General features: G+C 46.7%; 1 protein-coding gene across 2 annotated transcripts; it reads left to right on the forward strand.

Moving 5' to 3' along the window:
- Positions 1 to 11,594: 11,594 nt before the first annotated feature.
- Positions 11,595 to 27,333, forward strand: VDAC1 (voltage dependent anion channel 1). Of its 2 annotated transcripts, XM_086471159.1 has the most exons (9): positions 11,595 to 11,650; positions 17,824 to 17,893; positions 18,467 to 18,516; positions 19,107 to 19,259; positions 19,350 to 19,402; positions 21,632 to 21,859; positions 24,857 to 25,007; positions 25,467 to 25,524; positions 26,364 to 27,333. In XM_086471159.1, the coding sequence occupies exons 2-9, from the start codon at positions 17,827 to 17,829 to the stop codon at positions 26,453 to 26,455; spliced, it is 852 nt and encodes a 283-aa protein (XP_086327285.1). In that variant the 5' UTR covers positions 11,595 to 11,650; positions 17,824 to 17,826; the 3' UTR covers positions 26,456 to 27,333. The 2 variants fall into 2 exon arrangements, with proteins under 2 accessions (XP_086327285.1, XP_086327284.1); XM_086471158.1 differs by lacking the exons at positions 11,595 to 11,650; positions 18,467 to 18,516 and having other exon boundaries at positions 17,829 to 17,893.
- Positions 27,334 to 27,532: the final 199 nt, after the last annotated feature.

Genomic DNA, 27,532 nt, shown 5'->3' on the forward strand with positions numbered 1-27,532 from the left:
AATATGAGAGTAGGTGTATAGGGAAATGAGAGATAAAATCTTCAGTTGTTTCAGGGAAAAGGGCAATCATTTGGGGGTTGAAAGGGAGTCGAACGATTCATCTTACCACTGAAGGAGCAGGGGATGAAATGGTTTAGGAAGAATCTGGCGGTGTCTTCCAGGTCCCAGGAAAGGTCTCAGCAAACTGCTGAATTTGAAACAGCCAAGGGAAAAGTCAGGTCACATTCCCAAAAGCCATCTCCTCGAGGTGGTTGACAACACGTGTGAGAGAGCAGCTTTCCTCCTTAGGGGGCAAAACTTGAGTACTGCCTGCAGTGAAGGAAAATGTTGATCCATTCTTCTCCCTGTGTCTTGTGCTTGGAGAAGGTATTTCGTGGAGTAGTCGGTGGGCTACGACAATCCTGCTGGAGATGCAATTGTCTTGGCGAAGGTCGAAAATCTCCTGCAGTGAAGGAGGGCAAATGGGGGCATGAAAGACAGAGCAGTTATGGGTAAATATGGAAACTTATTTGGACAGACTGGATGCAGACAAAGCGCTTGTGTCCCAGCTTCAATCAGTTTTGGGGATTAGAGGAGCCCTGGGCTGCAGCCTGGTCCCCATGCCCTTGGCGTAGCCTGGCTAGCCCGCTGCCCCACCGACACGGCTTTACCGCTCCGAGTGACGCTGCCCAGCCTGGCCACAGATTCAGGTCTGAGCAAACCTCCTGAGGTGGCAGCTGGACTCGCACCCCTCTCATATCCACCCCAAAATGTGTCAGAGCCCACTCTCCTGGGCAGTGGCGCTCTGCCCTGGCCTTCTTGGCTCATTTTTTTCTGCTGTTAGCTGCTCTGGAGCACTCTGCTCGCCCCACTGATTTTTAATGAGCTCTTGAGGAAGCGGTTCCTCACCAGCATTTAGCAACGAGTGCTGCGGTTCTCCATCTCTCGCTTCTGTGACAGAAAATGGTCTCGAGCCCATCAGTACAGGAAAGGCTTTGGCTCCGTGGTGTCTCCCTGCCCATCCCGGATGGGAAACTCCGCACAACTCGTTCTGCATCCGAGGGACAAACGCAGCAGCAAGTGTATTGGCACAAGGCATTACTATTTTTTCTGTAAGGGTCATTCCCACATCCTCCTTCAGCCTGTGCCCTTCGAACCCACTTCCAGTAATTAAAACAGTAATCCCAGTGCCCGTCGTTCGTTTGCTTCTTCGCTACTTTGCCTTTATAAATCCTACGCAAGCCCAAGGCTTTGATCTGCAGGTATGCTCTGCCCCCGGGTAACGGTCCCACAACACCTTCAATTAACCTATTTTTAAAAATCTTGGTGGTTCTTCAGATTTAAGCATTGGTGCCTTCCATGCTATTTAGTTCTTAGTTAACCTAGTTATAGAACAGTTATATTATCCAGTTCTTAGCTATTTAGTTATTCCAGTTTTGCCAGATGTATTTTTTGTACACTTGCATGAAAGAGTGTACAGATCTGAACACAAACCTTGTTACTGTATTTGGGAACTTTACTTTTGGGTTTTTTTTTGAATCCGGGTTCATATCGCTCTTAAGCCCGTGCACGGTGGGGTCTGCACCGGCAGCCTGGGGCTGTCAGACAGGGCTGACTGCGCCGCCTCACTGGTGGCAATCCTCGTGGCTACGGGCCCTCAAACCTTCTGGAGTATTTTTGGAGAACTCCTGCATATGAAATATCAGCATCACTAGATGGCACATGTGAGCTGTTCTTGTCTGACTAGCACAGGACAAGCCAGGCAGTGAGATTTCTTCCCTCAACGTTATTTTTTTTACTTCTGTGGCTGCTTCTGCCAGCAGGATACACATAACACACCCAAACCTGCCCTGTAGCCCCATTAAATACCATCCTACTACCCAGTGTGGCTCTGCCACCCCCCGTTCCTCCACTCTCCGTCCCAGGGATGGAGTAGGAGAGAGCTGTTGCTCTGCCATCCTTCGTGAGCACTAAATATAAGCCCAAGAAATATTATATAATAAATAAACCAAATGCTTTATCTTTATAATGATTGTCTTTTAGCATATTTTAAGAATTCTGTCTTTGTATAAATAATTGCTTTTTATCATATTTTATGAGTTCCATCATTGTATAAATAATTGCCTGCAAAAATATTGGCAATCACAGTCTAAAAATGCAGAATAACAGTGGTCTAATGGTCTGTGCTGGCAGGGGTCAGGGCGGTGGCTGTCCCACTGCTTGGCCCTGAGCAGCTGGTGCCCTTCCTCTGGCATGTCTGTCCCCCCATTGTCACTACATAATCTAAGTTATGGCCTGAAGTGGCTGAAACCAAGTGTCAAATGTGCTCCTAAACTGCCCCTGGGGTAGTGTTAACATCTGCTGCTTAATGGGACCTTTGCCACGTCCACGAAGAGGAATTATTCTGTTTATTAGGTGCCTCGTTCAGGGCTTGGCGTGCCAAGTGTTGAACTCGGGGAGGAATTTCCTTCGCTAAAGCTTTTGATCAAAGTTTAAGGCCAAAGATCAAAAAGAGGCTTGTGGACGGACAGAAATAAACCACTTTGATCAAAAGAGAGCAGGAGTTGGTAGCGCTAATTATAATCAATGAAATAAAGAGGCTGATGCGCATGTGCACGTGTGCGTAAGGAGTCAGGGTTCATTGTCAGCTTCTGCCTTAGTCTTTCATAATAATTTCACCCTCTTTCCGTGCTGTGACTGAAGTTTCTCAGGGCTGAGAGGGAAATTGCCTTTTCCTTCTCTAAGGTGGAGTAGATGAAAGAGCAGAATTTCTTCCAAAAGAGGAAACCCACATCCTTACAGGATGCTCTGCAAGCTGCTATTACTGTCCTGCCTGCTGGACTTCATCCAGGCTGGATGCAGAATGGAAAACAAATCTCTGCCGAGCTCTCAAGGCCAGAATCCCCGGGAGATGGGCTGCTCCCAGCTTCAGCAGAAGTGCCAGACGTCAGGTAATGCTTTGGCTTGCGCTCGGGAAATGATGCCTCCTCCAAACCCCGCTGGGATCCATGAAAATGCTGCCCCGAGCTCAGCTTAGTGCAGTGAAGCATCTGAACTATTTTCTCACCTGGGTCTGAGCAAGTAGGTGGAGGCTTTGCTCTGATCTTCCCTCCGACGTGGAAGGGAAGCCCTCCTTGTATCTCCCACATGGGCTTATTTTGCAAAATTTGTTGCACCATCACTTTACAGCATTTTCACCCTGCACCCGCCTTTATTTTTGTACGAACACCAAACCAGAAAGTTTAAGGATTCTTGGCTCGAGTCACCCACTGATCCTCCCTGCAAGGCTCAGTGGGCTGACCCCAAAGCAACCAACAATGCTCATCACCAGCTCTAGAAAATATTTCTTTAGGAATAAATCTTTATTTTTCAGGTGTTTCTATAAACATAAAGCAGGCTGGAAAGGAGAGCTCCCAGCCAGCACTTCGCAGGAGATCCTTGGCTGGAAAGTGTGAATTGTAGCGACCATAAAGAGCCCCTTTCTGAGGAGCCTGGAGCAGATGTGGTGACAGACTTTCTCAGCGGCGTGGCACAGCCTGCTACCCCGACAGCAGGACCTGTGCCCTCTGAGGAATACCCCTTCGCAGCTGAGCCGTCTTCTTTCATCTTCCAGAAAAAAACCCAACCCAACACCTCTTTCCCAGAGCAGTCCCCCGGCTTCAATTTCAAACAGCAATTTGTCTCGTGCTAATTCAGTCCTCCCAGTCCTCCCAGGGATGGGGTTACAAGTGCACTTGATACCCAGCTTTAATCTGATGCCAGGACTTGCTCAAAGGGCTGTGAAAGGTCTTTTCTCTTGCAGGCTCCTGACCATGTAATCCTTTCTCTCGTGTTTCTGATATTATATCATCACTATTCTTGCGAGTCAGTTGTTGGCCAGTCCTAATATTTTGAGTTTTTTGAAGAAGAAAACCCGTGAGTCGTGGAGTTGAAATGAGAACTCTGGCTATTCCCGTAAAACACCAAGGCTGGGTCTAAATGCACAGTGCGATGGGAAGGACCAGCTGGCCACCTCTGGTCCTCTCCGTGGGTGCTTTGCTTCTCTGCAGCACTGCGTGGGAAGGAAACTAAAAAACGCAGCTTGTTGCCACGGGCTCTTCTTCCATGAACCAGAGATGCCCCTTGCTGCCAGGGGAAGGCGTAGCTCAAATGGAAAAGCTGTAGATAAGATAATACACACTCCAATAGACACCCTGTGTACACCCTCCTGTACTAAAATCTATTTTATTTAGGACATCCAGTAATTTAATGAATGTTATTTATTACACTAAATAGGTACAATTCTTCTACTGTCCAAGCCTGATGGTAGTTTCCACCGTCTCCTTCTGTGCTAATCACAGCCGTATCCACTCAGCAACAGAAGAGACGTTTTGTCCCAACGCTTAGAGAAACAGAAGATCTTGTGTTACACACTCAGTTTTATCTGAAGGAATTTAAAGACCTGTAGGCTAAACCTATGTGTCCTGTTTTATTGGGTACTGAAACTGCAGCTGCATTTCAGGCTGGGGATGCGCACACGTAACCCAGCTGCGTTTAGGTTTGATCTCACACATTCGGTTTAACTGCCCAGAATAAACATGGCAGCTGAGGAACAGATGTTCTCCGTTTTGTTTGTTAAATAACAGCCTTACATTTTTGTCTGTATTTGCAGGCTTACTCAGTCAGACAGCCTAAATATGACTTGATTAAATAATCACTTAAGTAGAGCTCAGCCGCTCGCCTTTTGTTTTGGCAAATATCAACCCAATGGGAAGAGTTTGCTGCCAAGCCCCTGTTTGCTTCCAGCAGCGTTCTAGTGCTTCAGCTTCGTTTGTGAAGGTGACAAAAACAAGCATTCTCTTAGCTCCAGCAGTCCTTGTTTGCCAAGATGAATTTTCCTTGGACAATTTACATGGCTATGAAACCTGCTGCTGTGCCAATGACGGTGGTCAGCGGCGAGCCCTGGCAGCTTCTTCCCTCCCCGACTCTTTCATCCATCCCTGCAGCTCCCTGGCAAACGTGCTGAGGATGAGCCACGATTGCACTCTTGATACCTAACTAATCTGCTGCTTGAGGGCTGGCTTCTCTCGAACCAGTTTCCAATGGGAAATGCTGAATATCTTCATTTTCTGACCATGTTCTTGCCCAGGAACCCCCGGCAGTGAAGCGCAAGCTGTGCTCGGTGGCTCTGGCCATCAGCCACAGGCTTTGAGGTTGCATTTTGGGACAGTGCCCGCAGAGTGACCCACTGCACACCTGACCCCTCTGTGATCCAGCCCCGTGGGGCCAGGCAGGCATGGCTGCAAGGTGCTTCATGTCTCTGTGTTCCCTTTTCATCGCAAACACACTTCCTGGAGAGGCCGGGAAGGTTATTTGTGCTCTGCTTTGCTCATAGGTTCAGTGGCCAGAAATCTCTCTCACCTAGAAGCCACCTTCTGCCATCCCCACCGCTTGTACCTTATTCGATGAGCAGTTTTGTTCCAATTCTAATCAGTGGTCTGGTCCTGGACAAGTAAAAGTGTTACGCGGCATTGCTAATAATTGTGTTTGCAGCTCTGTAACCACAATGTGGAAGATTTATCTGCCAAATTAATACCAATGCTTCCTGAATTTAAATAGCCTACAAATAATGTTTTGCTTGGCATGTATTTATCACCGATGTATCTTACATATCATATCTTCACCGCTTCTCTAATGTTGCTTTCAAGACAAGCTAATCGTGTCTATTTAGAAAATATTGTGGCCTGTGAAAACTTTGGGTTTCATTTTTCCTTTTCCTGAGAAGCAAAGAGAGCTGCCACGTGCTTCAACGTCTACAGAAAAAATGTGTGCTAGAAGGGCACGAGTTCAGCTTCTTCCCCCTTTTCTTCTCTGGAGATCTCTTTGGCTCCTTGCAGCGGTGCCACGCTTGATGCCTCTGTGTCACTCACCACTTCGCCGTGGTTACTGAAACTGTGCTCTGTCCTCAAAGAGACAACGACTCTAGCCAGCCTCGCCTGACATATTAAATTCCAGCTCTCCCCGAACAATTGAAGTTGCAAAAGCCACGACATCTGTTTTGACAGCCTGCACCCACGGCTGAGGGTGGGTATAACCTTCCCCTCTCCCCTGCCCGGGGAGGTGCATGTTTGCCTCCGCAGCGTGAAGATGAGGTTACTGAGACCACGGGAGCTCGTGCTCCTGCAAGCAGCTCTGTTTGAAGCAGACTACTGGTCCAGGACAGGCGTGAGAGAAAGTGTCGCAGCCTTTGCAACTTTTGTTTCGAGTGAAAAGGAAAATATACAGTGATGGAGAGGCTCTTGGCTTTGATCATCGCTGGTTACGGGAAATAAAAACATAACCTAAAAGGAACAAGCGAGGGGCGTAATAATGTCAGGTCAATCTCTTTGTTATTCCCTGAGATCAAAAGGAGCTGGGGGGGGGGTTAGCTTTTATTGCCTTCCCCTTTTGTTTTCTGCTTTTTGGCTTTCTTCCTTAAAAAATCAATACAGCCCTCTCTGGGCTTGTGACAGCCCCGTGCCCCTCACCCCTGCTAACCCCAAGGCCACCGCAGGCTGGTGGCACGGTGCCGGTGTAGCGCACCGATCAGGGGTGCCCATCGCTGGTCAGCCTGCTGGGTGCTACTTCAGTAGAAACACTAAAATAAGCCTTTAATCTGTGTTTTGAACCAGGATTTATTCTCTCAGCGGGGCTCACCCTGCCGTGTTGATGTAGGGTACGTGGGTGCAGCCAGGAGGGAGCCTGAACATGGCTCCATCACACCAGAGATGGGCTGATCCTCACGGCATCCCCCCACAGCATTCAATTAATAACATCTTTTTCCTTCGTTACTAGCAATGGTGGTTTTGTCACCATCACAAAGGACTGAGCCTGGTGTGCTGGGGAAAACCAGGCTCTGGGCTGGTTTATCTTGCTAGAGGAGAACATAAACTTCTGTGGGTCCATGTCTTGATGAAGTAGCTGAGCAGCGACTGGAAACTCCAGGTGAGTGACGGACTGGAGAAATGGGAACAACTAACGACCTTTCTGACCCGAGCCCTCTCTGCTGGTCATCCCAAATCCCCACCACCGCACAGACGCTGTTTGAACCTGCTCGTCCCTCTCCCTGTGCTGACTCCAGGGTACCTTCAGCCCGGCTGCAGCTGGGCTGCTTTACGTGCTCACTGTCCTGCCTGCTTGTCTCAGAGGTTCTGGGGATCCTCAAGGGCAACTTGCACAATCAGTTAGTCCGTACTCTTGGGAAAAGAACCAGTTAAAACCACTCAACTATTTTTAAGAGTTTTAAAGAGATTTGGGTCATCTTGAGAGAATGGGGAAGGAGGGAGCAGTGAAGTGCATGGGCATGAGAGGCCCAAGCGCCGAGGGAGGAGCAGGGGTGGTGGTGACGGCGCACGGCACAGCCCAGAGCAGCACATGGGCTGGTGCTGGTGGTGCCTGCCCGCAGCTCCGGGGCTCCCACTAGGCAGCAGTCCCGCTGCTCGGCGTTGGGGTTAAAGCAGCCTATTTACACTGATCAAGGCAGAAATCTTTTATGAGGATATGCAGATGCCCCACGGAGCAGTGGAGCTGGGTAAGCATCCCCAACGCAGTGTTTTCCGCAGTGGAAACAACCTGTCCTCTGACACGGGAGGAGCAGGCAGTAAGGGCTTGCCTCTGAGCAACAAAACTTGGTTTGAGCTTGTGAGAGGCATGAAGATGCGTTTAGATAGCGTGATACCAAACAGCGAGGAGTCCTCGCTTATTTTATCATTCCACCAGCGTGTTCTTGTCCGAGTATGAATGAATTCCATGCAAGCTATAAACCTGAAAACATTTTTGTCATTAAAGAGGGCCAAATCAAACTCTGCTGAGCAAATACGTCTTGGATCTACGGCTAATGAGTTTTTCAGCTGTTCAAACATGTTATGTGATATGAATGAAGCTGCAGTTGAATTCGACCTAGCTGTTCATGTAAAATTCACAAGCTGCAAATGAGCAGCAGGGCAATTTTTTCTCACAGCTTCATTTTAGGCAGCTAAATTCTTTCGGGAGGAAATGACAGTTTTGCACAGTTTAGCTGTACAAAAGTGACTAATGAAAATAGTATTTACTGATCCCATCTTATGACGGAATTGAATCAGAAGCATATTTTGAAATGCAGACGGGCTGGTCCTCCCATGCCTCCCAACTTCTCCCCACTAACTGCTGTACAAAACCAGTCTAAAACCTGCCCCATCAGCAGGAGCATGGGGCAGAGCGTGAGGGGGGATCCCAGACCCAGGGCTGTAACCTGGTGGTGTCGGTACCTGCAGTGAAACTCTACTGCTTTGGATTTATTCCCAGTTCATTCAGTACGAAACAGTATCAGAACCATGGCTGTACCTATTAGTGATACAGGACAGCTTAAAAATAGTCCTGGGGCTGACACACAGATTTATATAACAAAGGGTGGGTCAGTTCCAGTTTTCCCAGCAAACTGGTGTGAAATGGGCCTCTCTCAGTGCTGAAGACCTAAAGCTTGTGATGGCAGGGAACATTCACATGGACCTTGTGTCTGACGTATTTGTGGCATTGCTCTTTGTCAAATCCATTATTATGGATTCCCTTTTATTCCCTTTTCATCTGGTAAAATAAGTTAAAATGTAGCATTACCATCACAAGTTGCTAAAATAAAAGAAGGAGCTGACACTTAGAGAATTTTGGTGATTTCTCATACTATCGAAGGAGTCTCTAAAATTTAAACCGAAGTCACAAGCACAGATTTTCTCCCTTGAGAACATCTACCGTAATCCTTCAGCTCATCTGGCACTCGCCAGGATAATCTACAGCTCATAGCCTGTATGAAAAAGAGCCCAGCCGAGTGGACGACACCGATGCCCAGCTCCATACGAGGAGAACTGCTGCCATCTTTTGGTAGATGCATGTTCCAGAAAGTAACGAAAAATTTTCTCTGCACTGATACTAAACATCTCCCTCTGGTCGTTCTTAGCCCACCTGCGGCATCCCCTCAGCCCCTACTGCAGGGGCAGCCCGTGAAAATGAACCTCAGCCATTGATACCCCCAAGGAGACCCTGAGCACCCCGAGCGTGCCTGTGGGGCTGGAAGGGCTAAGCATGGGGCAGCGGGCATGGGTGCTTTCTTCTTGGTCTTGCTGGTGAAGGGGAAAGGCTCAGGCAGAGACCGCGGGGTGAAAGTCCAGAAGGAGGAATTTGAACACTGGGGAAAACCAGAAAAGTCAAAAGCAGGGTAAGCAGGACGTGTGCAAGGTGGGTTTTCAAAATAAGGTGATAAGGGCTTGACCGCTGCCTTGTTACTGCTGCTGCAGGTGCCCGCCAAATGCCTCCCCGTGCCCACAGCGGAGGGGACATCCCGTGAGCTGTCTGGCCTCCGCCTCCATCGGCACCTGCAACAGGAACGGGCAGGCAGCAGGCTGGCCCTGCAGATCCACCTGTGATGGATCTCTGCCTGCGTCCTGCCCCTGCCCATGCCGGGAGTCCTCCGTGGTATAAACATCTCCTGAGCTAGAGAGAGGCTGCAGGAACAGGCTGCAATCTCTGCATGGCTGCAGGTAAGAGAAGGGGTGGGTTTTTTTATGCCTGGAGGTAATAAAACAATATATTTGAGAAGATGGGGCAGCAGCAGGGATGGTGGGAGGGAGCAAGGTGGGGAGGCAGCGCTCTATAATCACACTTGTTGTGCAATTTACTTTTACAGAGGACAAAGAGCTGGGGTTGCACTCTGGCAGGGAGCGGGCTGAGGAATTGCTCCTTGGGATGAATGTGCACCCTGTGGCTGAGCCAAAAGGGTGATGGGGGATGTCCCGTGCCCCTGCTCCCCTCCAGGGTCCTGCCTCTGTGCTGGCAGCCCCCTCTCTTCCCTCGCTCCTCTGACTCTTGGGTGATGGGGTTCAATGCACCCCAGCAGAAAGCTGCCCAGCTGTTTTTGCTAAGCTAGTTTTCTTCATGGGACAAGGAGTGAAGTCGGCCCGGGGGCAGGCTCCAACAAGCCCCAGAGCACTGGGGAAGAGGGAAGGCAGAGGCTGCTGCGAGCAGGAGAGCCAAGAGGCCGGCCAAAGCTGACATTTCACCCCAATTTCAACCCTGTGCTCTGGTTACGAAACCCGCACTCGTAGGGTTTCCTTGGAAGGTGGGTCAACAAAATGACTGTGGTCAGAAGTAACTCTCCAAATTTGAAAGAGACGTCTTGTTTCTGTTGGTTCCTATCCTGGTGGCAGACTGTGCACTTCATTTTAGTGTGAGTTGGTATCGGGCAAAATTACTTCAGCCTTTGCTGCCACAGCTGCTTTTCCAAGGTCTTTGCGTGTCTACACACAACCCTTTCCCCTCTACTGTCCTGTCAAGAACGCCAAGAAATTCCTGAGGTCTCACTGAGTCCCCCACGCCACTTCATTTCTGTGTTTCTGTTTGACATAAAGTCCCTTGCAAGGTTTATTTGGTCTGAACCCTGATTCAAAATTCACAAGCGCTCTGTGCGTGTGCTCCAGTCGTGTTTCTGAGCAGGATGACTCTGACCTCTGCTCCCAGGGAGTGCTGGGGCATGCACCAGTTGCCTGCTGTGGGTACAGTCCTGCGACGGCCGTGGGAGAGAGCCGTTCCGGAGAGATGCTGCTGGGAAAGCCAAGGCATGAGCCAGCTGAGAGCACAAGCACGGAAACGGCCTTTCACCATCCAGTCCCACTGTGCAAGGGATAAAGAGTAGGAAAGAATTCATGGTTTTTAAAAAAAAAAAGTAAGAGTTCATGGGGGTGGGATGTGAACTCTTAGCAACAATTTCTTTCTCCAACAAAAAAACTCCCCTGGATGCTGGGGTCAGAAGGTGACTATCGAGACCACCAGCAGTTTCCTGGTGGGATGATTCTCCTGTTTATTTTGTGGGTGATGCTCTGAGCTCTGCAGGAGCCTCCAACAGCGAAGGACTGGTTTTATATCTCTCCCTGAAAGCAGCACAGCTTCAGTTCCTCCGATAGCACAGAGCTCCCTGCCTGACCTTCTTTCACCGGGAGAATTTTGTTCTGGGCTGTAAGCCGTGAGGGCTGATTCATGTGTCTGAGCGGTAGCTGTGGAGGATGCAAAGCTCCCTAATCCGCTGGAGCATCCCCAGGGAGACGGGGAAGCTTGCGGCCTCGCAGTCGCCCCATCCTTCCAACTGCTCCTTTGGACCTTCGCCATCACCCATGGCCTCGCCAGCTCAAAAACTCTCCCCCAAACTCTCCCTTCCTCGGCTCAACAAGAATATCGGGAATGGGAATTTTAACTAGAGAGGGGAACTGAACTCATTCTAGGTGATTCTAATTTAACTAATCCCAACTAAACGGGGAGTTTCCGCCAGAGCTGGGGGTGCCCCAGCCCGGGAGGCTGCAGGCTCGCTCCGGGGCTGGAATTGCTGCACCTCGGCCACGCTGCACCCCGGGGCCGGTGTGTTCCGGGGAGCATCGCCCAGTACCGGACTCGGAGCGGTTCCTCATCCCGTCGCCCGGGCAAAGGCTCCCCGGCCCCGGGAAGCCCTCCCGGGCCGCTGCGGCAAGGCCCGCCCCGCCGCCCGCCCCCTCCCGCCCGTCCCCGCCCGCCGTCACGCAGCCGCCGCCGCCGCAGAGCCCGGGGAGGCGCCGGGCAGGGGCAGCCGCCGCCGCCGGAGGAGGCCGAGGCGGGAGCGGGAGCGCGGCGCTGGCTGCTGCCGCCGCGGCGGGGCCGGGTAGGGCCGGGGCCGGGGCGCTGGGGGGTCCCCGGGGTGGGGTGGGGGTGTGTGAGGGGGTCGGCGGTAGCGGGTGACGGGTGGGAGCGGGGGGGACCCGCAGCGAGGCGGGAGGGTTGTTGCCATCCACGTCGGGAGTAGCTGTTTCCTTACGTAATGCCGGGCACGACGGCCTTGGGGCCTGTTTTGGAGGTGTGAGGGTGCCCCGGGCGAGGCGGCGGCAGGTGAGAAGGCGGGTGGCGCTGCCACGCCTCGGCAGCATCGTGCGAGGCCACCGGCCGTGCCGGGGGGAGGCCGAGCCTGGAGCCATCCGGGCGCTGGCCCCGTGACGGGGATTTAAAGGTCGTTCGGTCACGGAGGTGCCCGCGGGTTTCCCGACCAACGCTGCCGCCCTGTTGGGATCGGGTTTTTTCACGTTGCCGGGGAACAAAGGTCGTGGGGTGGCGGGTGGCCGCACCCGCCTGGGTTTAGCACCGTTTTAGGGGCGACATCACCTCCACCGCGCTTACCCGCGCCCCTGGGGTCTTTTGTGCGCGTTGGCAGGTTCCTCCTGACACGCACCAAAAACGCAGACCGCACCCCGAGCAGCCAAACTGATTTCTGTTTCGTTTTGTTCTGCTTATTCTCGAAATGTAGCTTTTGACTGGAAGGGAGTAACGTCAGTTTAGAAATGTCGAGGTCTCGGTTTTCCCCTCCCGAACGGAGCAGGGAGCAGTGTGCAGCCGCAGCGGGAGCGATGCAGTTGCCTCCATTCTGCCTCGTCACAGCCCTCGCTGGGAACAACTCTTGCTGGAGGGTGAAAGACTCATTCAGTCTTTGGGCATTTGTGCAAAAACCGAGGGAAAAAAAAATAGTAACTAAATGTTCTGAAAAGCAAGCGGAGCTGACTCATCCTTACTGACCGACGCAGGCTTGTGTCTCTGGGGAATATTTATAGCTGCAACAGATCCCATCTCATTTCTCAGACACTCTAGCGAGGATCAGAAGCACGTTGCAGTTTGTTTTGTTTGGTGCCATGGATGGTTGAATAATCACCCATCTCGTGGCATTTCAGCTATGAAATTTTGACAGAATTCCTTCAAAAAAGGGCTTTTTTTTGGTGGAAAAGACACCCCAGAGTAATCCCTCCCCCCCAGCACTCCCCATTGAAGGTTTACGCTGATCCTCAGTCTGCGCCTTTTCTTCCTGACCACGTTTGGGGTGGTGTCAGGGGTGTATGGGACATCGCCATCGGTTGTCACAGCAGCGATGTCCCCAGCGCTGGCTCTCAGGGAGGACGCACAGCGCGGGCCTTCCTGGGATCTGCTGCAGGGAGAGAAAATCCCATCTGCCAGCTCCATAGCCTGAGCTCCGGTGCGGTGGATGCTCCATGTGAGGGGAGCGAGCTGTTGAATGGTGCTGGAAGACAAACTGCCGTTGTAATTAGTCATCCCCGTTGGTCTGGCACTGGGTGTTCCTGCAGCGGGGCCGGGAGCGAGGGACATGTCCCTTCTTGAGCGCTCTGCCTTGCCCCTGCGCCGTGCTGGTGGCACGGGGTGGGACAGCAGCGCTGCTCATCTTCTCTGCAGAGATTTGGAAGAAACAGGTAGTTAACCTGAACGTTTAATTTAACGTGTAGGATATGTGGTTCTTTGTTCTGCCCTTGGAGTTTTAGTAACCACAGCAGCTACAGCAGGCTGTGCTATCCCCCACCTTGAACTGATACTGCTGTGGGACAGTTTAATAAGGGGTTGCTGTACGGTGCTGCTGCTCTTGATTTATACCCACACAATGAAGAGTAGGCTCTTTCTTTAATTCCATAAATATTAGTAGAGACTAAATAATAATATTTACATTTGCTTTTAAGAGGTTTCTCTCCTCTGTGCTCCTGTGTTTATAGGGCTACAGAGATCCTGCAAAACCCAATCTTGACATCTGCCCCATCGCGTAGGCAGTTCAGAAGCAAAGCTGCGGTAGGACAGCTGCGGTCCCGCGAGTGTCAGACGGGCGCTGCATGGGTTTACTAATACCTGCATGAAAGGAACTGTGGACTCCAGAGTCTTAAATTTTGAGTCATAATGGTGCATGGATTATATGACATCAGCACAGTAGCAAGTTGGGGCAAAAAGTGTTGTGAAGTACCGTGTCCCGTAACGCAGAGTATTTACAAATCGCGTGCTTATGCTGCCTTCTCGAAAGACTTGTGACTGCGCCGAACTCGATGCTTCACCTCCGTGGCACCACTCGTGTATTTATGGTTGAGCGTGTTTTCACATCTCTGCACAATCAGGCGTCTGAACCTCATTCAAAGCAGACCGTAGTCATGACTTGAATGGCTTTGGGATCTTGAGGCATGAGTCTCTCGTGTCCTTTTTTCCCTCATGCAGACAGACTGCACCTGGTCTCATAACCCGATGCTGTCCGTCCCTCTCAGCTCACCCGCTGGTGGGAACGTGTTCCTAGCAGCTCTTTGTGTCAGCTCTGCACTTACCACCTTTTCAAGGTGGTACCGCTTCTGGAGACGGGGAGCTGACACATTCAGAACTACCGTTACCATCAAGGAATGGTACACGAGGTCAGATTTGTTAGGAAAAAATGTGTCCAGAGTAAGGTTAAACCCAACTTTTTTATTTTCTTAGCCTTGATCTGATAGACTCCCATTGCCTTCATGGGAATTTTATTCTTATAATGGATTTTATTCATATCTTAAATTTTTAGATTGCTCTTTCCTCTCATGTGATATCACAAAGTTAATAAGTCTGTGTAGGGAAACTTTAACTTAGGCACGTAAGAGAGTTTGCCAGCAGGGATGAGTTTTCCTTTGGTTGCAGCCAGTCCTGACGTTTGCCAAAGGCACCCCGGGGGTTTGCTGCTATTGGGCTGATTTTGATTTAATTGCCCAGAACTGCAGGGTAGGGTGAAAACTTTGCCATCTGTGACACTGGAAGATATTCAGATTTGGCCAGCTGGAAGCGCTTTGTCTTTAATGAAGTCTTCACTAGGGCTGGCTCTGGGGCCCTGCCGCGCCAAAGGAAGCTTCCTATTTTCTCCCTACGGCAGTTAGGAATTCATGGAGGTGGTGCTCGCAGCAGCACTTGGAGCTAACTCCTCAGTTCAGGTTTTCTTCAGTCTTGACTTGTGCTACAGTATTTCCTACTCAAGAAAATCAAAATATTTTCCTACTCAGAGTATATATTCTCCTTGGCCTGCTTTGTGCGGGAGTTGAGGTACGTAGTCACTGAGCTATTTGCCCAGTTGGACAAGGATAAAAGCAATGAATTCATTTCAGCCCTAACCTAATCTGAGTTAATGTGCTGGAATCCCACTGGTGAAAAGCAAGGGCACTTGGCCACGGCCATTCCTTGATCCTTTAAGAGTTTGAATCCCTGTTAAGCATGCTTGTCTTACAACCTGCACTCCCACGGGGTGTAATCAGTTTTGTTTTCCATCTGTTAAACAAGAGGCTTCCGATTAGCCAGGGCAAACAGAAATAATTATTTTTGTTCTTGCTGAGAACAGCAAGGTTAACCACCACGTACCCAGCTCGCGGTGTTTTCCCCACTCAGCAAATTAAACACCTTGCTCTGTGGGCATTGCGTGATTTGCCTTACGACCGGCAGGGATTTGGCTTTTGATATTGTCCCTTAATTATAGTAATTGCCTAAGTGGAGATCTCGGCATCTCCCACTGTCCTGCAGCCACAGCCCGGACTGCAGCAGTGGAGCAGCCTGTCACAGCTCCTCCACCTGACGAGCCCGGCCGCAGCCCGTGGAGATACACAGATGTCGGTGGGAGCAAAACTTGGCTTCATGGGCTTGGATGAGGGGAAAAACATAACCTAAAAATCCAAACCAAATGCCTTCAGCGTTCCGTTTTCAAGAAAATATTTTGATTTTTATGAAGTGACTCAAAGGGTCTGTTGATGAAATATGTCTGGTGAATTCCGAAGCGTAGCTGGCAGAACAGTGCATTACCTTTCAGAGCAGCGCTGATTTGATTGGCAAGTGTAGGGATCTTTAATGTTTTTAATTTTTGATGATGCTAAATGGAAATATCCATCAGAGGGTTCTCATGAGACCAGGCTGCTCTGGCAGGGAGGAAGCATTTCCTGAACACACACAGCCCTGAGTGAATCCTGCCAGCCCTCTCCCAAGCGCTCTTAGCTCTGACTTTAAGGGGTGATCTCCAAGCAGGGCATTGCACTCTGCTGCTAGTGACTTTTATAAGGAGCAGAGGAATTGCTTAAAGAAATCCGTTAATACTTGATTTGGTGGGTTTTGTGCATGGGTGGGGTTTTTTTTTCTTCTTTTTTTTTTTTTTTTAAAGGCTGGTTTTGCATATAAACTTTAAATCCTTGCTTTCATGTTTGCACAAAAAAACTGAGTGTGACATTTAGGTCTAATATAAGCAGCTAAAACTGCTTTGGAATATGGAATAATTTTTTTTTTTTTTTTTTTTTAAATTTTAACTTTATCTGCTTATGTGTTTGGGGCTGCATCTTATTACTGAACCGTAGGTAGAAGGAGATGACATGCACCCCGGCAGTCTCTGCAACTGAAGCTACATCATAGTGTGCACCCCTGTATCGTACTTTATTTATGTTCTGAGAAGACTTTGCTTTTATTTAGCACCATCAGATCTGTTTTGTTCCCTTTAGGACAGGGATTCTTCATTTATGCAATAGCCACATCCTGCTTTAACAGGCAGCAACTTGTTGGATGGAGAGCTTGAGGCGTTGAGCGACTGCTGGAAGTCCCTATCTGATATTCGGGGGGTGGTGTGCTTGCCCAGAGAACTGCAGCCAAGTCGACAGCCAGAAGGAGTGTTAAGAGCACTCCCCATGTTCAGAGCTAGCTGTTTTGGTGGTGGTTTACAGGAATAGTTTTTTCCTGATGTCAAAGAGTCTGCGGTAAGGATTGGCAGGTGGTTTTTCTAAGCGTTTGCACGCTTATGTAATAAGCTGCTTACTAATTTTGCATAACCAAAAAGTTTGTGAATATGGAATTTTAGCGCAACATCTGGTCTCGAGAGGACCAGCTTCCTAAGTGTGGTTTATCTCCTTTGCCTTTTTAAAATTACAAAAGCTTGACTATAAAGACAGAAGGTGTGCACCATTTCAGGTTGTTTGACTTTGCTCCCCTAGAACAAATGACTGTCCTTGGCTAGGAAAGTACAGCTGGTCGGTCTGTTCCTCTCAGGATCCTGTTTTCTCCTCCGTAGATGATGAGACAGTTTTCTTGGTGGCAGAGGAAAGGGGATGCAGTAAATTTCTGGTGGGAGGCCATTGACCTAAGAGGGGTCAGGGCTTGCTGAAGATGTGAAAGTGAGGACCTGCGTGGCAGTGTGGGCATCCCTGCGGAACAAAACGCGGTGGAGAAAGGTGCCCCTGCAGTGGCCACTCCAGTGGGCTGGGGCCTCGCTCCAGGATTTGCAGAGTGCTCGAGGCTGCATTTGGCTGCTGAAGCAGGGCTGTGGCTACCTGCTGACTGCCCGACTTCACAGTGCAGCATCCCTCCAGTCTTAAGTTTTCTCAGCAAGCTCATTTTTTTTTCCCAGTTGATGAAGAGAAAAACACGTAAAGGTCAATGTCTAAGGAGACCTCGTACCCCGTTAACAGCAGTGGCAAAGTCAAAGCAAACTGAAGCAGAGGAATGACCAGTTGTTGGTTTTGCTGACCTAAATGGTAGCCACGTGCTGCTCTGAATTAGGGGGACAGAGATGCTCCTGGTGTGAGATGCTTGTCCTGGTTAGGTTCCCTGAGTGGATGACTTGGAGCCCTAATGCTTTGCATCAGAATGGGTGGATCCGTTACAAAAAACAGAAGGAGCGTTTCCGAGAAATGGTTTTTAAAAAAGAGGTTGTTCATTCATGTAGTTACACTGATAAGAGAACAACAGTTAACTCTTGGAAAGGCACAGACAGTTTCTTTTTTTTTTTTTTAATATATTTCTTCTGCAACCTGTTTCTCATCCTCAGTGGCAAACGCACAGTAACTGCTTCTGCCGGCTAACGAGCAAAATCAAATCACCCTACCTGCTACAGGTACTTTCCTCAGGTTGTATTTCATTGACAGGTGGTGGATAGAAAATAAAACTGGCTGAAATAGGCTTAAATTTCTTGTTGCATAAATGAATTAAATACGTTTCTGAACACTGTAATTTCCCTTTTTTTTTTTTTTTTTTTTTTTCCCCCAGAAAATGGCTGTTCCACCTGCTTATGCTGATCTGGGCAAATCTGCCAGAGATGTTTTCACCAAGGGATATGGTAAATAACACCAAAATAAGTTTGGTCGTTCACTGTCTGCCTGATCCCTGAAACCGTTAGGACTTTGTTACTTTCCCCTGATAAATATTCCAATAATTTCCATTAGCATCCAGAGAATTTTCTATCTTAGCTTCACGTTGGCCTTGCTGTCTGGAAGGGGAGGGGAACTTACTTTTCTTTTGACAAAATTCTTCCTGTTCCCCATAGGACTGTTGTCTGTTTTGAAAGAAAATTGCGTGTGGTATTTTGACTGTTTCCTTGTATCATGAATAGGATCATTGATGTGAGTAGTTTGCTTATGAACAAAATGCTGCCCAGCAGGAATAAAGGCATTATTACCTAATTTGGTCCCAATTATATTGCTGAGGTCAGTAGGATTAATCAGTCAAATGCTATCTGAAGTGAGTACGAGCTGCATAATCTGCTTCATAAAAACACACGGTTTGATAACTGTGCCCCTGGTTTATTTTTTTAATAGTCCACAGGCGATTTAGAAGGGAGTTTTAAGAAATAAATCAGAAGTGCTTTTCAAATGAACATACATGTAATTCGTATTTTTTACTTATCTTCTAGGTTTTGGGTTAATAAAACTTGATTTGAAAACAAAATCTGAAAATGGACTGGTGAGTTTGGAGATCCAAAACGTTGCAATGTTCTTGTGTTTACTGTATATTTCTCTTTTAAAAGTAAATACCTATCCCTTACCCTCCCCTTAGCATTTTGCAGATACGTTATATCCTTGCAATTTACTTTGCATTTATAATTTTGTACAATATACGAGTCTGTGCACAAATTAGAGCAGAGGACACAGCGAAGGGCTCCTTTGCAACCACGGTAATTGCTTAGTACAAAAATCATGTGGCTATTTGAGGCCATCGCTGTGGCCTGTGCTCGGGGAAAGCATCAGTGCCTCCCTCCTGCTTTACTGGGTTGAACGAGCAGAAATATGCTGGTTTCTGCATATGTGCTGCACGCTCTTTTCCTTAGCAGTCACTAAACAAGTGTAGTTGCAACATCTCTGTGTCCTGGAGCTGATATTTAGAATATCTCTATGAAGCATTTGCAGACTTGCATGCTGCTTCACAGCTGCACCTTGCCCAGTCAGGTATCAGACTCGCACCTTAGTCTGTGTTATGCTGCTCCTAAGAGTTATCCCCATTTGCAAATATATATATATATAAATATATAAAATGTAATTTTTTTTTCCTTCTAGGAATTTACAAGCTCAGGTTCAGCAAACTCAGAAACAAGCAAAGTTAGTGGTAGTTTGGAAACAAAATACAAATGGGTGGAATACGGATTGATGTTCACAGAGAAGTGGAACACTGACAACACGCTAGGTACCGAGATTACTCTTGAAGATCAGGTAATTTTTGGCTCAAAAGATGCGATTTACAAATTAACTTAGGACAATCTCCGATTATGAATCCAACCAGTGAATTTCTTTTCTGTTCAGCTTGCACATGGCCTGAAGCTGACCTTTGACTCCTCCTTCTCTCCTAACACTGGGTAAGAAGTGAGTAACCTTGAGTGACAAAAAAAGGCATTTTTCTTTTAGTTTTCCAGAATACCGTCTCCCTCCTTTACTCCTTCTGTCCTAAGATACTGAGACAGTTAATAATCAGCCTGTGCGTGATGAAATCATGTAGATTTGATTTAAATCTAAGTATTAACAATCCCTTTTTAATCCTAAGCTATAGCAAGCAAACTTTTAAATACAATGACTTGAAAATTATAGCCAGGATTAGGGTGTGAAGAAAAGGTTTTGTTTGCACTCCTGTTGCGTACTTCTGGCCATGTCAGAGGATGAGCTCCTGTCTGAATAAAAGCGCTAAGCGAGTCAGCTGTAATGCAGAGCTTAACAAGCTCCGGGAGCCAGTTGGCCACGGCTCTAATAGGTTGACACAGTAATTGGGCTCTTCTCCCGAGCCGAATTTATCATCTGAATTCTTGCTGGCCACTGCGTGCCGTGGTGGTGGATGAGTATTTCTGACGCAGCGATTGGATGCCATGTTTTATGTGGGCCAGAGGGATTAAGCAGCAGCTGTAGGTCTAGATGGCGGGTTATTTTTTTCCCCTGATTATCTTTTTGCAGGCAGTGCTGCCAGGGAGTCAAAATATTCTGCCCATTAGCTTCCCAGAGCAGCGCGCTGCACTGCAGGCTGCCGGGGTTATAGTCCCAGTGGAGGTTTCACCCCGTCTTCTAGATTGTGTCCTGTGTTGTAAACTGCTTCCACTCCATTCCCAATTCTACATTAACTAGATATTTTTGTATTTATTAACAAAAACAGTTTCTAGTGATTGTCAATAATTACATCTTAGCTAACAGGATTGTTAAAAAAAAAAAAGAAAAAAAGAAAAAACCTCTATGAGAGTGACAAGTTACAGCCCTACAGCTATTTCTTAGGCTCTTCACAGATACTACAGTATCTGAGTTATAACGATGGTCTGGTGGGAGGACTATTACAGCTTGAATAAATGGAGTGGGATTCAAGCCTGGTGTGACCTGGTTTAGGCTGACAGGGAGGCATCACGAGACACCTTCTCCCCCGCCCTTATACTTCCTGGCTGCGCTGAGTCTTTCAACAGGGAAGGTCATTCCTAGGACTGCTCCGGGTTAGCTTGCCTCGGTCCCTCTGTCCCTGTTGACTTTGGTGGGAGAAGTACTGCTGGCTTTTACAGGAGCTGCAGATAAGGTAACGCGGAGTGCTTTTGGCACTCACAGAATCACAGACTCACTTCTTCTCCTTATTTCTGATTTTGCAAAACACAAGAAATTCCTGGATCCAAAATAATAGTAATAACAACAACAATAATAATAATTAAAAAAAAGAGCAATCTCTCTGTGGGTCTGGTACTGCATTGAAATAGTTCTTGGAGACTGTTTTTGCTAGCTGAAGTGAAGGGTCAATTTGAAATTTCAAGTGAGCCTGATTTTTCCAAAAAGATTTCAGTAAAAGTTTTGATCAAAGACCAAAGACACTTGTAAGGTAAAAAGAGAAGAAAAAAAATCTTAAGTAAGAGTAGCTGAGTGTATGAGACCTAACTCTCTTGCCTTGTGAGGGTCTGCACCCTTGACGCAAACCCACCTAAGGACACATGAGAAAACACTGTGCTGGGCAATAGTGAAATAGAAACAAGTGACCTGGGAAGGTTTATTTCTGCGTTAGCCTGGCAGCCTTTCTAGTGGCTGTAAGCATGGAACTTCATAAAGTGTCCTAAGGAGAAAACAGGGTGTCAGAGCCACTGAAGCAGCCCACTCCCTCAGCAGCAGAGACTTTCCCTCGGGAAGCTGGAGTCAAAGTTACCCAGTTCACTCGGGTTGTCTTAAAAAATTGTTTGTTTGGGACAGGCCAACTACTATTGACTTTCTGTGGCAAACCTGTAAACCACTACAGTTTCCATCCCTTCCCCACATCTACCAAAGTTCCAAACCCCTCAGATTAATTGGAGAGGAGGATTTGGTTTTGTCACCTCCCGTCTGGCTTTTCAGAACACAGCCCAGAAGCGCTTTGTGGGGCACTACAACGCCTTTCATTGCTTGATTGCAAATTGTTCACTGTAGCTGAATTAGGGTTTTGGAAATGTGAAAGGTAAGAAGGTGACACATCGTGTGGCTCTCCAGGTATGTACACTTTGTCTTCAAGAAGACGCTGAGTTAAAGTCACCGATTTGATTGAATCGCTAGCTACAAGCGTACCTTTTCAAAGAGACGAGATTCTTTTTTTTCTTTTTCAGGAAAAAGAGCGCTAAAGTTAAGACAGGGTACAAAAGAGAACACATCAACATTGGCTGCGACATGGATTTTGATATTGCTGGTCCTTCAATACGTGGAGCCCTGGTGGTTGGCTACGAGGGGTGGCTGGCGGGTTACCAAATGACTTTTGAGACAACGAAGTCTAGAGTGACCCAGAGCAACTTTGCTGTTGGCTATAAGACCGATGAATTCCAGCTTCATACTAACGTGTAAGTACTGGCAGACGGGCGTTAAAAAGGAATTTGAAAGGATTTTGCTGCTTACTAGAACACTGCAAGGGATGGAGTTTCAGCAGTGGTGAAAGAGGGAACAGTGGATTTGACATTACTTCTGCATTTAAGACAGCAAGCTGCGGGTTTTTTAGCTGCATTAACTTTTCTTTGAATTATGTGGGTGAGGGAGTGTATGATGGAAGGAACTGGAACTCCCTGAGCACCCAAGCATCCAATGTCTCTCTTTGTAACAGGTAAGGATTATTAGAATCTATTAGGGGAATAATAAAACAAATGGGTTATGAAAATATTCTTTGTGAAAGTTGAAATAAAAGCAATGCCTTCCTTTTGCACGTGTCAAAGTGGGACAAAATGGTGGTTTGGTCTGTAGATGAAAGTTAATCAGAGGATGAACAAGTACAGGCAAAAGGGAATGAATAGAAGAGATAGGGAGTGGGTTTGTTTGAGTACTGGAAGGGTGGTTTAGTACTCTAACTCCTAATAATCTATTTACACAAGCATTTGTCCCTTCTGAATGCATGAACAGTGGGAAACCAGGACCAAATGCCATGCAAACCTTAATTTCTGTCTCCTGTTCCTCTTAAAAAAAAAAAAAAAAAAGGCAATTTATGCCTTTGGCGAAGACAATTTTTTTTTTTAAGATTAGGCAATCCCTAATCCATTCCCCCAGCCCCGCCTTTCCCATTCCCTTGGGTAATTGGATATTTCGCATGTAGCAGAGCTATTGGAGACTTTCCATTCGGGGGCGGAACAACTGTTCTGCCTTCCTGGAGCTCCTTCTTCAAAGGCTTTCTGTTCTGTTTCACGCTGCGTTGCAGAGATCTGGTTTCGGAAGCTCACGCTGCCTTACAGAGCAATTGAACCTTCGCAGCCCGGACCGTACGTTTGAAGGATTGCCAAAGCACAAAAACGTGGGCTGAAAACTTCCATCAAAACAATGTGCAGGGTCCCTCTCCACTCAGGAGCTACTCTTTCAAACACAATGACTTTCAGCTTCGTTACACTGTAGCAGTTCAAAACATGGCATTACAGGTTTTTGCTATAAAATGCTGTAATTATTATTACTCTTAATTAAAGCAACAGCAGGAAATAGAACAGCAGCAGGGGCTCAGATCTTACTGTGCCGTTCCTTGGCTTACCGAGGGTCCGTTTCTTAGGTTGCTGTTACTGCCCGTGGATGATAAATCACCTTCAGGAGGACGCCTCGTTTGTCTATTTAACATTCAAACTCTACCAATTGACAGGCAAAGCCATAAATGTGTGATATGAATAGAAATCTTGTTTACTGGTATTATGGGCTAGTGAGGTACTTGATGGGTTTCAGCTTTGAAACGTGGCAGAGTTTTTATGCAAACCCAGAAAGAGTTGTGTGTGGAAGTCCACGCTGCTTGGCTGTTACAGCCAGAAAGCTCAGCGTTTCACAGGGATGCTGTGGCAGAGCTGATAATTGAACTCGGTGGGGCCTGAAGCATCATCTGGCTGGGGACTTCAGCAAGTGACTTTCCTTAATGGTGCCTTAATACATTCATTTTCATAGGGGGATAATGTTGTGGGTTTTTTTTTCTTATCTACATCTGAAAAGTGCTGTTGTTACTATCAGAATTAAAAGGAGCTTTGACTTTTAAATTATTTTTTAGTAGTAACTTAAGGGAGGTAGGGCTGGATAATTTCTAGTTTTAAATATGACTTTCCTCATTTTTTAAGCATAGCTCAGACCGCCCCCCCCTGATGTTGCAGGTCAAGACAGAGCTGTGTGGGAACCTTGCACAGAATCTGCCTGTATAACCAGCTCTCCTCAGTCCTTTTTAATCCCTCCTTTTCTTGAGAGCCAAGCACATGCAGTTATATGTGAGCTTCAGTCTTATCTGAAGTAAGTATTGTAGTGTTTTTCTGGAAGAATTTAAACAATTTAAAAGGCTGCTGCTATTGCTTGAACTTTTAACTGGGTGTATTGCTACTGTTTGTGCAACGGTAAGAACTAAGGAACTTCAGGCCAAAGGGGTGGAAATATTCTAAATCTGCCTCTTCTTTTAATCACTGAAGGTTTGGTATACTTTAATAATTGGAACCAGATTATTTCATAGTGTAGAAATAATCATAAGTATTGTATTTGCAGAGGTCTTCCCGTGGTTTAAAGCCTGTTTTGTGCATTATGTTTGTGGCCTTTTTTAAGAAAATGAGCAAAAATGGACATTCAGATGCTCGCTGGTTTACAAGGAGCGCACGGCTTTGGGAAGTCTTTGGCTCCTGTTTTTACGATCTGACGGTTTGCATTTTATTTACCACACTTCATTCCCTGTGTGACGCTGGTGTCAGGAGTGATTGGGAGCGGTGCTCCTCGGTAGAAGGCCGTCAGCAGCAGCTGTTGGCCCTCTGCAAAGTACAATCTGTTTCAGTTTCGAGTATGTCTGTGGTACGGAGGTACCGTAAGGGCTGTTGCAAATGGTATTTGTTTGCAAAGGCCGGCAGAATTGGGCATTAAATTGGCATCTTCACTTCTGGTACAGTTCAGCTGCGTCTGGTAAAAGCACGCTGAGGAGGCAGCGCTAGGATGGGTGCTCGGGCTCGGTGACTGGGGTGCAGCCCTTTCAGGGCACTGGGGAGACGTCTGCCTGGGCAAATAATTATTTCAGAGATACGCAGGGAAGAGTAAATCTCGTTACTACAAAGACTCTCATCTAGAGAGAAGGGAAAATTGGAAGTTGTCATCATTAGTCTATTTTCGATAGTTTGTCATGGCTTTTTTTTTTTTCAGTTTCGTAAGTTGTTTGTTGAACTACAGTAACCATCAATGAATCCGAGCATTTAAAAATGACTTCATAACCAATCTGGCCTAATGTCTCCATCTCAGCTGTTAGAGGGATATTAAATGAGGTGTAAGCGAATGTTCTGCAAATTCAGATCTTACTGGAAAAAAAAAAAAAAAGACTGTTTTGGGGGTCGTTTAAAACTAGACTAATGCATTCCTTCCAGGAATGATGGAACGGAATTTGGCGGCTCCATTTACCAGAAGGTGAATGATAAACTGGAAACTGCCGTGAATCTCGCTTGGACAGCCGGTAATAGCAACACTCGCTTCGGAATAGCCGCCAAGTATCAGATCGACCCAGATGCCTCTTTTTCTGTGAGTGCTGTGCGGGTACATTTGTAAGCACTTGGAAATAGGCTCTCGGAAATGGGGAGCAACCTTTACATCCGTGAAGTACGGTCTCGATGCAGTTCCCTGGTGTATAGTTGGCACATCCGTCTGTCTGTCTGGGTTTTGGCAGCATGAGAGCACAACTATTGGGTTTTCCTTAAAAGTGACACAGAATGTTTTATCGTATTATTGGGCACTATTTTGAGATTTTTTTTGTGTCAGTCTTGAAAAAATCAAAAGCTATGTTCTTAAAAACATTATTTTCTGTAGGGCTGGAGAGTTGTTGAGATTTGGATTTAAGTTACGGCAAAATTGACTAGATTTTGTGGTGATTTAAACCATGAAATCCTTTACCTACTTAAAAGGTGTTACTTAGTTTTCAAGCGGGAAGGTGTCTGAAGAAAGATACTAAATTATTTACGTATGGTATTTTTTCCCTTTAAGGCTAAAGTGAACAACTCCAGTCTGATCGGATTAGGATACACTCAGACATTAAAGCCAGGTAGGTCTATGCAGAAGAAATTCAGAATCAATAAAGTGGTATTTTAATCTTGAAATATCAGAGGATATTTTTGTGACAGAATGGGATTGTTTTTCCAAGATTGCTGCTCCGCATGGCAAGCCAGTGATGAGCTTTTCAGGGACTGCTCTGTTAATTTTGGATGACTGTTGGAAGCAGAATTATTGGAGACCACCATCCACTGACCAGTCAGATTCTATTTTATGTTGATACAAAGTATATTTACAATTAGGTGTTTCACAAATAAGTAAATGCCGCTTTAGTATTTTCAGAGGCTTCCCATTACTGAGTTTATTTTGCTTGAAAATGTGACTTTCTCCAGGTCTCCTGGTCCGGGAAGAGGACAGTCTTACTGCTGTGAAATTGCTTTTAATGTAGTCTAATAAATCTGCTGCCAGAGGACCAAGCAGATTGACAGGAGATATTACAGTAGACAGGGCTTGGGCCTTTTCATACCTGGATTTTAAAGTGGTTTAGAAAGGTGGGTATGTATCAAGGTCCTGATTTTTCATGATACTGGACTCTAAAATTAGATTAATCAGTAGACCAGCAGCAGTGAACTGACTCAGAGCTTTAATTACTTGGAGTGATATAAACAGCAGAATCTATCACCGTGGTTTATTATAACTTTCATAATTCAGAAAGATCTCATATCTGCAAATTGTTTTAAAATTCCCTGGTCCTTCCAAGGCTCGCTGCCAAATTCCATTAACCTAGCTGCCCGGTACATCAGAGCTGCCACACAGACACGGCATTTCCTGAACGTCAAGCCCGCTCCAGGTTTTAACAGTTGTCTTTTCTCCCCCTTCTCTGCTTCGCAGGTATCAAACTGACGTTGTCAGCTTTGTTGGATGGCAAGAATGTCAACGCAGGTGGCCACAAGCTTGGTCTAGGACTGGAATTTGAAGCATAAGGAGTGATTCTACAATCGCTACTTTGAAAATACAGCATAGCTACCTTCAGAATATAGTGTACCTTTCAATGTTTTGTCTGGGATGCAAGTGTTGCTAAGTATCAGTCCTGCTAGTCCCGGTGAAAGACAGCTAAGCTTTAAAGATGATGTTGTTAAAGAAATGGAGACAAATGCATAAAAATAATCTTAATTCCAGTCTTTTTTTTTTTTTTTTTGAATGTTATTGCCCATCCCATCTGTCAGCTGCCACATAGTAGGACGTAGGAAGGTGTTGATTACCTTTACTAACCTATTGACTGCACAAGGAATATGTTAACGTGGTACAAAACTGAGACTTTAAGAATCGCGGACCACTGTATTGTACTGTTCATTCTGTAAGCAAACTGTTCCGACACTTAAGGTTTTGATCCACAACGGAATGTGCAAACTTGTCTGAAAAAGGGATTTTTATTTTTTATTTTTTTTTCAGATAGGCATTTGATGAATGCTTTGTCTTTTTTTGGTTATCTCACACCTACAGCTGTCTCCAGAACGCTTTAGGTTGTCCACCTTGTGTACGTCCGTTGCGGAGGAGGTTTGACGTGACTCAGCCAACACTACCTGTCCTGTGTTGTGGTTCCTTTCCCTTGCACTGACTGGAAAGTTTGTAAGACAGGGCCATAATCAGGGAAGAGTCTTTGTAACTGCAATCACATAGTTGCATCACTAAATTTAAAATGGACTTTTGTTTTGTTACCACTTTTTTTTAGCAACTAAATGGGTACATTTTTAGAGAGTCTTCCATTTTGTGTGGAACTAGACCCCAAAATGCTGTACTTGACACTACTAAAAATGGATAAAAAACCCAAACCCAACTTGAATAAAATATTGAAATGTCACCTTTTACTTTGTCTTTGTGTTAATTGTGAAAACAATTTCACATTAATTCTTGGTTCCACCAGCAGACTGGCAATATCTTAGTGCATATTTTGTACCACACAAACAAAAAATACTTAGTAGATTCAAATTCCAGATGCAGCCATGTTCTTAGTACTCACTAACCTCTGGCAACTACACATATGCACGTGTTTAGCTCAT

The sequence above is a fragment of the Leptosomus discolor genome, chromosome 10, assembly GCF_034619465.1.
Source record: "Leptosomus discolor isolate bLepDis1 chromosome 10, bLepDis1.hap2, whole genome shotgun sequence".
Taxonomy (NCBI): Eukaryota; Metazoa; Chordata; class Aves; order Leptosomiformes; family Leptosomidae; genus Leptosomus; species Leptosomus discolor.

What these genes read in the sequence shown, in the direction of transcription:
- VDAC1 (XM_086471159.1), top strand. Translation starts at nt 17,827, where the DNA reads ATGGCTGTTCCACCTGCTTATGCTGATCTGGGCAAATCTGCCAGAGAT. An exon ending in TTCCAGCTTCATACTAACGT is followed by an intron (nt 21,860 to 24,856) that starts GTAAGTACTGGC and finishes CATTCCTTCCAG; the next exon opens with GAATGATGGAACGGAATTTG. An exon ending in CACTCAGACATTAAAGCCAG is followed by an intron (nt 25,525 to 26,363) that starts GTAGGTCTATGC and finishes TCTGCTTCGCAG; the next exon opens with GTATCAAACTGACGTTGTCA.